The following is a 15,160-nucleotide window of genomic DNA, read 5'->3' as shown; positions in this document are numbered from 1 at the left end:
TGCAGGATTGCCAAAATTTAATTTAGTAGCACTGTGGCTCAGTGGTTTGCACCGCTGCTTCACAGTGCCAGGACTCCAGAATAGCTGGTTTTGTTTTTTTTTGGGGTAGGGGGGCTCTGGGTCTGGATGAGGTGCTCTTCGGAGGGTCAGTGCAGACTAGATAGGCTGAATGGCCTCTTTGTGCACTGTAGGGATTCTCTAAGTTATTAGACTGTGTGGAAGTATCAAATATGGATACATTTCTAGTTTTGTTTGGAGTTAAATGTGTGGATAAATATACACAGGTGGTAATAAATGTAAAAAAAAACTTCCTAGGAGAGCATCACTTCTCAGCAGCATCCGCAGCACATGGGTGGTAATCACTGATATGACTGAAAATGGATGACACAGAGTTACCAAATTAGCGAGACAGTCAAGGTACAGGTCACAGTACAAGAGGAGACCTGTAACCAACTGAATGAAAACAAAAATGCTGTTGATAATTTTAACAAGCAGACAGCTTAGGGATTTACAATAAATGAAAGATTCCCCATAAATGGTCAGAGTTTAGTCAATTGATGTTTCAAGGGAAATTCAAAGTACTCTACGCCATTAACTGTCCTAAAGGCTTAAAAAAAGTATTCAAAACCATGCATGAAATGGAGGAAGAAAAGGGCAATACAGATCAGAAAGAGGTCACAGTATTGGTCACAAGAAATTTCAGTCCAATGATGAAAGTATTGGTGACAGAGTCTTTCAAGTGCACAATAGTGGATGTACGTCTGCTGTGTGTGGAATAAACTGGCTAAGATGCTGCTGAGATTCTCTGAGTAAAAAGGATAGGGACAAAGGTGAGGAATTTGAGAGTTCCACCAGGTTTGGATTTAGAAAGGAATACACACTAATACCATTGGCAAGAGTGGTTATTCTTTGTACAATAGCAAGAATAGAGTATCCAGTGAAAAACCTTGGTTTTAAGTAGGCAATGAAGAAAGTTCTGGCTTTCACCAACAAGCTAGAATTAACTACGGATATTATAGTAAAAAGTGCTTTTGGGTGGCACAAACCATAATATGATTTAATTTTACATTCAGTTTAAGGGAGAGAAATATGAGTACAGGACTACTATTTTGAATTTAAACAAGGAAAATTATGAAGGCATGAAAAGAGAGGAAGCAAAAGTGAACTGGTAGTTTAATTTGAGAGATACGTGAACTCAGATGCATTGGAAAACATTTAAGGGGATAGCCCAGAAAGTACAGAATAGATACATTCCAACAAACAATAACAATTCTAAGGGACAGACATGGCATCTGTGTTTAACTAAAAATATCAAAGATATTTGGCAGGCCAGAAGATTGGACAGAACATAAAAAACATCAAAGAATTACTGGGAGATTAATAAAGTGGGAAAAATCAGAATATGGGAGAAAGTAGGCAAAGATTTTTTAAAAAGTTTCTTCAGATGTTTAAAAAAGAAAAGGCTGAACAAAGTTGAAACAGCTATAGAAAATAATTCTGGGGAATTCATAACAGAAGAAAAGAAGATGACAGATAAATTGAGCAGATATTTATGTCAGTCTTTACTAGAGAGCACACAAGTAAATAAAAATAAATAAAAGCTAATGGTGAGGGGTAACATATAAGCATGGAGAGAAGATTAGCTGGCTGACATGCAGCAGAGTAGGAATAAATGGGTCTGCTTTCAGGCTGGCAGAATGTTACAAAGTGGTTTGCTAGATAAGTTGGCGCTGAGGATTCAACACTTCACAATTAAAGAAATTAAATGGATGAAGGGAGAGAAGGTATGGCCACTAAATATGCTTATGACACAAAGATAGGTAGGAAAGCAAGTTTTGAAGTGGATATAAGGAGCTTACAGAAGGATATAGTTAGGTTATGTGAGAGGGCAAAGATCTGGCAATGTGGGAAAGTGTGAAATTGTCCATTTTGATAGAAAGAACAAAAACGAAGCATACTATCTAAGTTCTGAGAGCTTGAAGAGCTCTGGGATACAGACAAATCTGGGTGACTGAGTGTATAAATCACAGAAGATTAGTATGCAGGTATGGCAAGTGATCAGGAAAGCTAATAAATGTTTATGTTTTATTCCAAGTGGAAATAAGTGCAAGAGTAGGGAGGTCATACTTCAGCTATACAGGGCATTGGTGAGAATGTGTCCAGATACTGTGTAAAGTACTGGCCTTGACAGTCATGGGAGGATGTAAATGCATTGGAAGCCGTTCTGAGAAAGTTGGTTAAACTAATACCTGGAATGAATGGTTGCCTTATGAGGAAAGGCCAAATGGTAGAGGTCTATACTCTTTTGGGAATTCAAAGAGTTAGACATGACTGAATTGAAACATATACGATCCTGTGGGAACTTGACTGGGTAGAAGCGGAAAGGATATTTCTTTCTGTGAGAGAATCTTGAACTAGGGTTCATTGTTCAAAAATAAGGGATGGCCAATTTAAGACTGGGATGAGGAAAAAAAATTCTCTCAGAAGGTTGAGAGTATTGGAACTCCTTTCCTCAAAGGAGGATGCAGAATCTTTAAATATTTTCAAGTTGGAGGTAGGTTCATGTGAACTTGAATTCTGTTGAAATACAGTTATCTTTTGGAGTATAGTACTAGTCACAAGAAACTTTTCAGTGTTTTCCTGTGTTTCATATTCCTTGATCCAAAGGAAGGGACAAACTGAGGACTGCAGATGCTGGAGATTAGAGTCGAGAGTGTGGTGCTGGAAAAGCACAGCAGATCAGGAGGATGAGAATCAATATTTTGGGTATAAGCCCTTCATCAGGAATTAGGCTTGTGGGCCGGGCTGAGAGATAAATGGGAGAGGGGCTCCCTTCATCCCAGCACCACCCCTTCTCATTTTTCCCTCAGACCTCTGGCCCACAAGCCTCTTTCCTGATGAAGGGCTTATGCCCAAAACGTCCATTCTCCTGCTCCTCCGATGTTGCCTGATCTGCTGTGCTTTTCCAGCACCACACTCTCGATTTTGATCCAAAGGATGTCTCCTTGTAGACTTGTTCAAGAAAGTTATTCCATTTGGGGAGAGGGGACAAGATAGAAGGCAGGCAGTAGGCGGATGAAAAAAAAATCATTGAGTAGCTGTATGAGGTTCAGCATGAATGGTTTCAGCGAACTTGAGGAGTTTCATCAGTTGGTTGTTGGGTTGGGGGTAATATTTGAGATGACAGGATGCCAAGGAAGTGAATGTGTATGCTACTGCATTCAATTAAATGTTAGCAAGATGGTCAGATATGTGAGATTATGACTGAATGCTGGCAGTCATCTGCAACTCAAAATTTACAGCAGAGGCTTGAAATTAATGTTGAATACTTCACCATCTTGTCAGTCTGCATGCAGGCCATGATCATCAGGCTTGCAAGTTGTATTTCCAATAGTCTTGAGAACATTCCGAAAGAGGGGTGTGCCTTTATTTTGGACTTCAGGTGACAGATTTAATCTTGATGAAGTTTAATGGGAAGTAAGAAAGAAGTGGTTCAATAAATTGCCAAAAGAGTGATTAGAATATGATTCAGTATGCTGTAATTTTGCATTATATAATAAGGTGCTGTGAACACAGGGGGATTTTACAGTATTGATTTTTGTTAAAATAAAACTAAATCAGACTTCAACTAAACACGAGAAACTAAAAAAAAAGACATGGCTTCTGTAAGCTGTAGGTAGATGACAGAAAGATGTGTTGAAGCGTGGTAAGAATTGTCAAGTACCAGGAGTTTACAAGCAGACAATTGAGATGGAAGAATTCAAACTTCAGAGAGAAACAGCAGGCAAGAGGAAGAACTTCAAAGGGACACAGAAGTGTTCACATCTTTGCTTTGTCAACCCTTAATTCCTCAAAATTAGCAGACCACCATTTTGAGTTTTGAACTGTATATTTAAAAAAAAACCTAGTTTTAAAAAAAAGCCAGTGTGTGGACCTCCAAGAAGGAGGCTTTGATAATCACCTTTACAGAGGAAACTTGATCAAAGGGAACAAAAACAGAGTTAACAGAAACCCAATAATGTTCAGTTTAAGGAATGTTAGGCAGTATGAAAGTGCAGAACTAGTTTAGAACAAGGAATCTTTCTTCTCTCCCAAAATCTGTTGTCTTGCTGGTCCATCTGCACAAGAAAACATCAACTATTCAACTGCAGAAATCATCACAGCAACAAGGAATTCAAGCAAAGGGCCCCAATAATACATTAGAAAGGTATTAAGACTTCTTTTTCACAAGTATTCTTTTGTGTTCTCTGCACTTACTTCCATCTTAGTTAATAATCTTATCTCATCATTTGTAAAGGGTCATTAGCAATAGCTTTGAATAAGCTAGCAGTGAATCTGTTTAAGCAAAGGTTTGGTTGCTTGTCCACATTAACATGAACTATTTCAAACCAAAAAGGAACTAAATTAGCTGTATTTATTCTGTTCACTGGCCATATGGTGAATTCACCAGGTCTTCATGACAGGAATATGATTTGGTGTACGGTGATTTTAGACTGTGGCAATAAACGGTTTTATACATTCATGTAAAATACAACAAATTAAATTTGTTTCAAACTAGTGGAAATCTATGTTTAGGATAATACATGTGTTCAGCTTGAGTTAAATGCATAACAAAATGACCTATTTGGAATCAACTGTGGGAATTCACTTCACATATGAAATTGCCTAATACTGATTAAAATTGAATCATTGGTTCACTTAGGTAGTTTGCTTGTTTGAACAACAAACTGTTGGCTTAAATGTTAATATAATTATCATAGTCCACTATACCTGTTGCTAAAATCACAATTGACAATTGATTTTTGTACAAGGTTTCACTGCATTTTCTGATTTCCAATTATTGAGCAGAAGTTATTGATGTTTTCCAATGCACCTTTTCAGATCACATTCTCCCCTTTGTTATTTTTAGTGAACATGTTAAAACAATTAATTAAACACTTAATAAATAGCAGAGAATGATATAGTATGTGTAGCATAAACTTCTAAACAATAATACTATTGATGGTAATTTTTTCTCTCATCCTTATATAATGAATCAGTAAACTTGAAAATAATCTAATTAAAATGTTTACTGAGAATTCCTGTCACGCAACATTGAAAAAAATCATTTTGATCAATGTTAATTCTAAATTAAATATCCAAAACTTGCAATGTCACAAAACTGACTGTTTATATTCTAAATGTTACCTATTTATAAAACACACAAACTTTTGTGACAATTGCTAACAAAATTCTCAGCAGCAACATTAATTTTAAGAATAGAGATTTCAATGATTCATGAAGTTAAATATATTACAATTAGGATGCTTTTAAGAATTATAAATTCTAAAACACAACTGATTGTATTGTTAAAGGAAATACTTCAACCAGGCAAAATGAGTCTAATAATCTTAAAGCCTCAGTTCTGTTATTTCAATGTGTAATGTGCTTACTGTATGGTTGTCAAACAGTGTGTGTTAGCTCCCTGCAGCTCAACAGTCTTAATTGCATTCTGTTTTCAACAGCATCACAAACAGGAATCATCATAAAATGTGAAGGTTCCCATGTCAATAGTCACTATGGCCAACTGTTGGTAATTGCCTGAACAGCTGTCCGATGACTTGGAAACATTGCTGCCAGTTGTTGAGAACAGTGAGGAACAAAAGCACCTTGCTGGGTGATCACTGAGGTGGCTTCAGAATAAAGACAAGCTCCTGAATCACTGGCAGTGTGCTTTGTATGTGTTTTCCTGGTAATTACATCAGTCAACAAGGCAACATGCTGACCAATAATTCCCCTGCTGTTTCTTTTAAATTGCTGAGCAAGTGTGATTCCAGATCCCCATCAACACTCATTAAGTTAAATTATTATCTGCATCATTCAGCTGAATCTCCAAGTGGATATTATTAATTCTGTTGTTTTTAAGCATTATAATTCCATTATTATTTTGTTTGGTCCATTGTGCTGAAAGCCTGCACAGTATTTAGTTTTATAAAAGCAATCATACCAACAAAAGTGCTCAAGTACTGGAGAACTGCAGCAAGTCTGACAGTTTCTGTGGAGACAGAAACAGAGTTAATATTTTGATTCCAATATGACTCCTTTTCAGAAGTTGCCAGACCTGTTCAGTTTCTTCAGCATTTTCTGTTTTTATTTCAGATCTCCAGCATCCACAGAACTTTTAGTTTGTACATGGGTTCTCATTTTGGATAAACGCTCTTACAATTTGTCTGCAGTAACTGAACTTTAGGATTTTTAACAAAACTCTTGAACTGGACTCTTTTGTTTCTAATGGTGTTGAATTATGCTGAGGTGTGCTTCTGAGGATACTATTCAGTGGCTGGCAGATTCAGCAAATGGGGCATACTCTTTACGTGAGTCACTCTGACCCAACACATGTGCAGCTACAAATTCTCCAAGAAAAGTCCCTAGATATTTATCTGGTGCTGGAAACCTAACAATTGTCATCCATTCTGGTAAGGGTTACAAAGAAACAATTAACTAGCCCACTATTAGCTTGGCTTTTTGATGTCCATTGGCAAAATAAAGTTGAAATCTATATGCTGTATGGCACAGTTCCTTATCAAAGTGTTTTGTTTCTTGAACCAATCAAGCCTTCAATAGCAATTTGTATGAACTCTCATGGTCACCATTAAAAGTGATGCAAGTTCTATTTCCCATTATCTGTGAGAATGTATTTTCTCAGAAAATATCTGCATATCTATTCACAACTCTCAATCACTTTTCAATGCTCTGTTTCATGCCTAAGAGCTGCTGGCAAGAATGAGGTGGATCAAATTTTTCCAATGTTGTGGTTTAGGCCTGGTCATCTGATAACTCAAATTGAGAATTTAAGTTGTCCCCATTCACAATTTCAGTCAGTCAAACTGCAAACACAGCAGGAGCTGGAATTCTATTTTTTTTTAAAAAAAGCTTAATTCTGTTCTGAGGAAGAGTCCTGAAATATTAAATCGAATTTCTTTCTACTGGTGTTACTAGACCTGTTGAGCTTTTCTAGCAATTTCCATTTTTGTTTCTGATTTCCAGTATCTGTAGTTCTTTAGATTTTTAAATGCTTAATTCCAGGTTGATTATACCTAGAAGCCATAAAGCTGAAGAACTCAATCACAGCATAAAATATGCAGGAATAATCTCTTGTCACATTTAGGATAAAATATACTATTGAATTGTCCCATTAAAATGCTACATTAGCACTATTAGTACTCATTTCAATTCCACACTTTCAAAGTTGTAACGTATTTAAGTAAATCCATAGTTTTGCATAGTTTCTATGAAGGGAATATTTCCACTATATCGTACCCCTACATTGTGTTGCCTATCCCACTAGAACTATCTATTCTAATCCGTTTATTTTCCATGTAGAGATACAGAAATTTGGGATAGCACTATGTCATTCAGCATAGTATAGTTGCTCAGCCATTCAATATGATCATGGCCGATAATTTTTCTCTGCATGTTCCTAATTTTTCGCTATATACTCTGATGCTGTTTAAACTGAAATAAAAAAGACTTTATTGAATATATTTAATGACTTGGCCTCCAAGTCTTGAACAACTTCCCATCTTTTGAGTTAATGTATTATAGGCAAGTATTTATACTTTAACTTGTCCATGAAGAGACAGAGTTACAGGTGTTTGATTTTGTTCTTCATAAATCCAAAAAATAGTGTTGTCTAAAAAACGTTTCAGCTGTTTCCTGAAGCTAAAAAGTACTGTTCATTCATAATTCAACCTGAAGGCAGCTGGTATTTCTCATCTATCACCTTTGATAGCCATGCTATTTATATATAAAATCAGCATTTTGTGCTATCATTTAAAATAAAATCATGGTGATAAGTCAGGGCATACAGGCAGAATAAAACTGCTGCTTCATAAGGTCAAAATTTATTACATCTCATGTGTATGAGACTACTTGTTCTTGGCTATCTTACTAAGGGAAATGTAAAAGAAAACAGAATTGACATAAAAATGCTTTTCGTGTGTGGGGGCTGACACTTACCCAGATGTATTCACATAATCAGGTTTTTGATCAATTTATCCTGTTTACCAGAATTATTTCAGCGTGATATCTGGGCATTTGAAGTTTATTACGTTTTTCTTAATGTATGTGATTTTTAACAATTGCTTTGCATTTCACTGGCTTGAAGGGCATTGAATTAGCTCTTGGAATGCATTGCTTTCCCAAAGTTGTTTTTGACTGATATCACAATTCTCTGTATATTTGCTATAAATGATATCTCTCTGTCACCTCACAGTCATTGATCTCCTATTAGATCTTGCATCCCATTTCCTCACCTCCCTATGGTATCGTCCTCGTCCTCTCCCTTGAATCCGGCTGTCCCTCTCTTCTCTTTCTAACTGGGAGAAAACATCAATCCTCTTCCACTTGTTTGTTCATCGGAATTGTGCATTAAACAATAGGAGTGATATGAGGGTCCACAAAGGGGGGCAGAGAAGATTTACAAGAATGCTTTGAAGGAAGCTGCATAGTCCAGTTAGAGAACTTGGGATTGTTCTTCTTGCAGAAAGATGAAGCGAGATTTGACAGATTTAGACAAGTTTAGATAAGTAAGGAAGTGCATAATCTATATCTTTTTACTTTTCTGTCATTTTGATTGTGGATTGAAATGAGGGGAGTATTATTTCAAAACCAAGGATTGTGTGATGAATTACTGTCCTTTTAAAAATTAAGTTAATGAAACACATTCCAAATCATGATTACATTGCTGCTTTGCTCAAGCGGTGGGAGAGGCTGTTTGTACACATGCCAGTATCAGGGGCTGTGTACTAAGAGAGAGTCAGCTGACAGATTGCTGATTCCTTAGTGGATTGATGACCAACCTGACAATAATGATCTGCTTGGCTCCTGGGTAGCTGCACAGTTTGTGGACGTGAATGATATTACCAGAAGCCTTCAAACTGTTGGCAGGTCAAATGGTTCGACTTTTTCTCCCATAACGTATCAAAATTCGACAAAAACCCACTTATTTTCCCTCACCAATTGCTGCAATATGTGGTCTTTAATTAGTAACTAAGAAACTTGGCAGTTAGTGTACCAATCATCTGTGCCTCTTGCAAAGAAACAAAAAGATCTTGGAGAGGAGAGATTGAAAAAGCAGGAAATTCCAGTAAGCGAAAGGATAACCTCCTTGTGGACGCGACCATTGAATTACTTCCCCATTTTTTTCCCATCCATCCATAACATGACTTTTTAAAATCTATGTGCATGTGTATGAGAGAAACAGAATGAAAGAAGGTGAGTGGGGAGTTAGGAGGTGGGGTTTCGAATTTAATAATAGGGTTGTATGCCAACAGTTCATAGCTGTTTACCTGTGGTTAGAATCTTTTTTTTGTAATAGACTATAGTCCAGAAATCATGTTCATATTCTCTATTAGTTTGGGTCTCTTAAAAAGGTAAATTGGGGACTTTGCACACTTTGATTTTTTTTAATATAATGTTTATGAGACTCTGGGAAGAGTGGGGCTTGATTTTCACTGTGTTATCCCAATGAGGTGTGACACAAGAAACACAACTGTACTCATTTAATTATGGTGCAAGGACACAGCATTAAGGTTTTGACAAAAGTTTTAAGGGAAATGCGACTTTATAATCACTCATGTTCGCAAAGAAGGAACCGTTAATGTTCGCAGTTTCAACTGAATTGAAAGGCAGACAGGAGGCAAAATGTCACTTCGATGCTGCTTGCATTACAGTGCAACCTCGGTTATCCAAAAACCAATTATCCGAACAAGATCTCAAGGTCCCGATGCTTAGGTAAACCGTGTTAGCTGAACATTCGGTCGTCCAAACATTTGATTATCCGAGCAAAATACTCCCTGCCCATGTCATTCGGATAATTGAGGTTCCCCTGTATTAAGCAACGCATTATACCTGAGCAATGAGGGAGAGAACCACTCCAGTGACCATCCTCTTGACAAACACGAGTATGATTTCCAATCAGAGTTCGAGCTCCAACACAAGAGTAGCGAACTACAGAACCAAAGGTAAACTTGTTTCCAAATAGCTCACCATTTGCAGGAATGTCTGGATGACCACATGAAATAGCTGGAAAACAAAATGATCTTTATCAGAGGTAGAGTCACAAGAGTTGCTTTAAACAAGTTAAAGAATGCTACATTAAATATTTTAAAACTTAAAATAGTTGTCAAAATCTTGCAGGTATTTTCACCAAAAGGAGGACAAGACATCTACAATGTTGGGTGATATTAATATCATTTTCAGACAATATATATCTTCAATATTAGTAAAGTCAGAGGCTGGGCTATTTAAAATGGAAACAGTGCAATTAAATAGTGAACTACTAACCAATATTAACACTCACTCCATGATTATGGATGGTTAATTTATTTTAATTATAAAATGTCTCAGAAATGTACCGATATTCATACTCAGAGGGTAAAAATCAAAATATGGCGAATGCTGGTATTCGAAGAGAAAATTAATGATAATTCAAAATGTACATCAAGGATATGGATTGTGGGGAAATAAATAGTCCTCTTGAAAAATGTACATTTTACAGAGGTGGTGGTGTTGGATGTCTTAAATGAATAAAGGTGCATAAATCCCCAGGAGTACCCCAGAACTCTGGGGGAAGTGAGAGAAGAGATTGCTGTGCCCTTTGCTGAGATACTTGTATCATCGATAACCATTCGTGTGGTGCCAGGAGACTGGAAGTTGACTAACGTGGTGCCACTATTTAAGAAAGGTGGTAAGGAAAAGCCAGGGATCTATAGGCCAGTGAATCTGATATCGGTGGTGGGCAAGTTGTTGGAGGGAATTCTGAGGGACAGGATTTACATGTATTTGGAAAGGCAAGGACTGATTAGGGATAATCAACATGATTGAGGAGGGAAGAGTGGTAGATGTGATCTGTATGGACTTCAGTAAGGCGTTTGACAAAATTCCTCATGGTAGACTGATTAGCAAGGTTAGATCACATGCAATAAGTGAGAAGTAGCCATTTGGGTACAGAACTGGCTCTCAGGAGGTGGCGAAGGCTTGTTTTTCAGACTGGAGGCCTGCGACCAGTGGTGTGCCACAAGGATTGATGCTGGGTCCTCTGCTTTTTGTCATTCATCTAAATAATTTGGATGTGAACATAGGAGGTTTGGTGATAAATTTGCAAATGACACTAAAATTGGAGATGTAGTGAACAGCAAAGAAGGTTACTTCAGAGTACAACGGGATGTTGATCAGATGGCCCAATGGGATGAGGTGTGGCAGATGGAGTTTAATTTAGATAAATGTGATGTACTGCATTTTGGAAAGGCAAATCAGGGCAGGATTTATACACTTAATTCTAAGATCCTGGGGAGTGTTGCTGAACAAAGAGACCTTGATGTACAGATTCACAGCTCCTTGAAAATGGAGTCACGGATAGATAGGATAGTGAAGAAGGCATTTGGTATATTTGCCTTTATTGGTGAGTGCATTCAGTATAGGAGCTGGACGGTCATATCATGGCTGTACAGGGCATTGGTTAGGCCACTTTTGCAGTATTGCAAGCAATTCTGGTCTCCCTGCTTTAGGAAGGATGTTGTGAAACTCGAAAGGGTTCAGAAAAGATTTTCGAGGATGTTGTCAGGGTCGGATGATATGAGCTGTAGGGAGAAACTGAATAGGCTGGGGTGGCTGAGGGGTGACCTTATGGAGGTTTATAAAATCCTGAAGGACATGGAGAGGGTAAATAGACGAGCTCTTTTCCCCATGATGGGGGAATTCAAAACAAGAGGGCATAGGTTAAAGATGAGAAATATAAAAGGAGCCTAAGGGCAACTTTTTCATGCAGAGGGTGTGCGCGTGTATGGAATGAGCTTCCAGAGGAAGTGGTGGAGGCTGATATGATTACAACATTTAAAAGACAACTGGATGGGTATATGAATAGGAAGATTTTAAAGGGCTAAATGCTGGCAAATATGACTAGATTGTTATAGGTTATCTGGTCGGCATGGATGAGTTGGACCGAAGCATCAGTTTCCATACTGTACATCTCTATGACTCTAACCGTATTTCAGGCAAATAGCTTTTCAGCAGAGAAAAGAAAAATGGATTTGTAACAGCAAAGACTAGGAAACACAAACTCTCACTTTCTCTTCCCCTTATCACCTATTTCTCAATGTTGAAAGCCAGCACTGATAATAAAGCAAGTTGAGAAATTTCAATTTATCGCAAACACAAGCATTGCATAAATTCTGCTGTTGCTGCAGCTAATGATACAATTCATCAAGTAAACAGCTGTGGTCTTGTGTTAAACTTCAACAACTCAATGATCCCAAGAACTTTTTAAACTACACATTCATTGTCTTCCTATAATACTCTCCCTATTTTAAACTTTGCCGATAATTATGTGTGTTTGTTATAATCTTTTATTATTAATCCTGGAGTTGCGAAGTAATAAAACTCCTCTTTCTTTCATTAGGAGATAAGTCTTGCAATTGGCTCCTTTGAATTTTGACAATTAATGTATCTTAATTGACGTGATTTAGCTATGCACTGAAATGAAACAAAAAAAACTTTTGTTACAACCTAGGGGGTTGAAAAGAGAGGAGTTGATTCACACCTTTCACCTAATTACAATATTACTTTGCCACCACCTTTTTATTCTCAATCTTTTTTCTAATTCTTTTCACAGTAAATCTGTTTTCAATTTGTAGAATTTTAATACAATTTGTAATCTTTTCAAAGTTAGTATTCTTGTTTTCATCAATACTATTTAAAATTTTATTGCTGTAAAATTTGCTACACATAGTACAGATGCAATATTGTAGTAATTCTTTCTTTGTCTGCCAGTGTTGTTGCAGTACAGTAGTAAAATCTTCCAAACAAGTTTTTAAACTGCATAAGACAAGAAGATCATGCTGCATTGGTGCACTCCATTCAAACTGGTCTACCATTCATTGAGGTCATGGACTGGGTAAAACAGGAGTGTGGTACACAGCACGAGTTCTGCCTTGTTGCTTCTTTTTTAAAAAGAAACTGTATATCAGGTGAAACATTTCACAATGAAGGCATTGTATACAAAGAACATGTAAGTAATGGAATGGTTCATTGGACAAGTCTGTTCCATCCTCTCTGCTGCAGTGTATATTAAAATAAGTTAACTGTTGTCATCACAAAAACACAATAAAGGAACTAAAGGAGTTAATTTCTCTGTGTTCAAGCGGACATGGGATAACCACAAAGTCCATATTACAAATTCTGCCTATCCCTCTTTGGTCTGTGATAGTTTTGATGGATCCTCCTGAACTGCTGCTGTTGTGCTAGAATTGTGTTACTTCAGGAATTTGAAGTCTTTCAATCAATAAAGGAACACTGGTACATGCCTGAGTCTGGACAATGTGGGACTTGAAGAGGAACTCATTATTATAATAATGTTGACACTGTTGTATATTTTGTAGTAGAGGTCATATGAGGAAATATTAAGCATTGCATGCTATTTCATTAGTTCACTAGCAGGATTACAATGGACAGGAGCAAGGCGGGAGCCCACTTTTAAAATAAAAACAAGCAAAAATAGGCAGGACTCCAATCTTCAATTATAACTTTATTGGAAACTGCAGCTAACACCCAGAATATTCCAGTTAAAAGAAGTATAGATACCTATACTTATCTATTGGGCAATAGATAAGAAGCACAAGTAATCACTCATTCACTTGCTAGACAACAGCAATCATCAAACAGTCTGTTCTTAACAAAAGCCACATGAGACTTGAGGAGTTATTGATTTATTCTGGTTGCAGCCAAACTCTAACAGCTGCAGAATAACCTTCACAGATGTTTAGAGGCAGCTAGTCAGGTTTTGAAATGATTACCCTATTGGCTTTTGCTGATACTCATCACAGAAGTTTTGAGGTTGGTAAGCAGTGTCCTACTTATAGTTGCCCAGGTCTCTCTTCCAGAGACTGGAGAGTAATGTGAAAGCGAAAAGTAATACAGTGGTTTTTCTTAGTAAAAGCTGCTTCAGAGCAGGTGACAGGTCAGACCATCATTTGCAGTTGAGCAGAAGATGAATAATTTACCTCCTTCACTACATTACACTTTGATTGTAGGTAGAACTGACTTACAGAGTTAACTAACCAAAACTAACAATGAAACCAATTCCCATTGACCTTTAAACTAAATATCAAAACTTAAAGCCTGCATAAGTCTAAACAAAAATGAGGAAAATTTGTTTAGTGAATTAGTAACTGGCAGTTGAATTGTTAATTGGAAAACAGCTATCACAGCTCTAGGGTATAAATAACTAGCTTGGAATTAAATAACGAGCTTGGAATTAAATTCCTTGCTGTGTTGTGTTCCATGGTTAAACACGATTTTATTTTAGAAAGCGAGGAACATAACATACAATAAAGTTGGTAAGCATAAATACAATAAATTTTTGCTCAGAGAAAACAAATGAGAAACAAATTCATGCAGTAATTGAAATCACATGTTACCTGTTTGCTAAAGTTGGTGGAAAATGAATGTCTGCCATAACAATGAAAGTGGCAAAGGTTGAATTGAAGCCTTTGCCTTCTTCAAGTTACTTTTACCAAGATAGCTATTGCTTTTATATAAGAATTTCACTTGAGAGCAAATGGACTTACTCCACAACGTGTGCTGCTAGAATTTTAAGGTTGCTGAATTATAAGCATTTTTACTTCCAACATTTTTTTACAATTTGAACTTTGTGACAGTGAATTTGGGAAAATATTTTCCAAGGTCAGTTCGTTATTATGTGCAGTTCTGGTTTCCACACTTTAGAAAGGATGAGGAGGCTTTGGCGAAGTTGCAAAAGAGGTTTACTAGAATGTTGCCTGGATTGAAGATTATTAGCTATGAGGAGGAATTGGACAAACCTTGTTTTCGCTAGACTGTCAGAGGTTGAGGAGCAACCTGATAGGATTGTATAGAATTATGAGAAGCATGGATAGTCAAAGTCATTTTCCCAGGTTGGAAATGTCAAATACTATGGGGCAGAGGTTTAGAATGAGAAGGGGTAAGTTTAAAGGAGAAAAGTGAGGCAAGTTTTTTTATGCAGAGGATGGTAGATGCCTGGAACATGCTGCCAGGGAAGGTGGTAGAAACAAATACAATGGTCAAGTTTAAAAAGCATTTAAACAGACACATGAATGGGCAAGGAATAGAGGAGATACAGACC

At 37.0% G+C, this 15,160-nt stretch overlaps 1 protein-coding gene across 4 annotated transcripts in view; it reads right to left on the bottom strand.

Annotated features, from left to right (window-relative positions):
• The window catches only part of LOC122548600 (CUB and sushi domain-containing protein 1-like), a 2,407,075-nt gene that overhangs the window by 89,741 nt on the left and 2,302,174 nt on the right, over positions 1-15,160 (bottom strand). For all 4 annotated transcript variants that reach the window (XM_087978377.1, XM_087978362.1, XM_087978369.1 and 1 more), the window contains one exon: positions 9,892-10,065. In XM_087978377.1, the coding sequence (XP_087834503.1) occupies positions 9,892-10,065 (174 nt within the window). The remainder of the gene's footprint in view (positions 1-9,891; positions 10,066-15,160) is intronic.

This window comes from Chiloscyllium plagiosum, unplaced genomic scaffold, assembly GCF_037043375.1.
Source record: "Chiloscyllium plagiosum isolate Xiang-an unplaced genomic scaffold, Cpla_swu_hap1 HiC_scaffold_3, whole genome shotgun sequence".
NCBI classification, from domain to species: Eukaryota; Metazoa; Chordata; class Chondrichthyes; order Orectolobiformes; family Hemiscylliidae; genus Chiloscyllium; species Chiloscyllium plagiosum.
The sequence above is the reverse complement of the archived record's forward strand: the minus strand, read 5'-3'. Positions and strand labels throughout refer to the sequence as shown.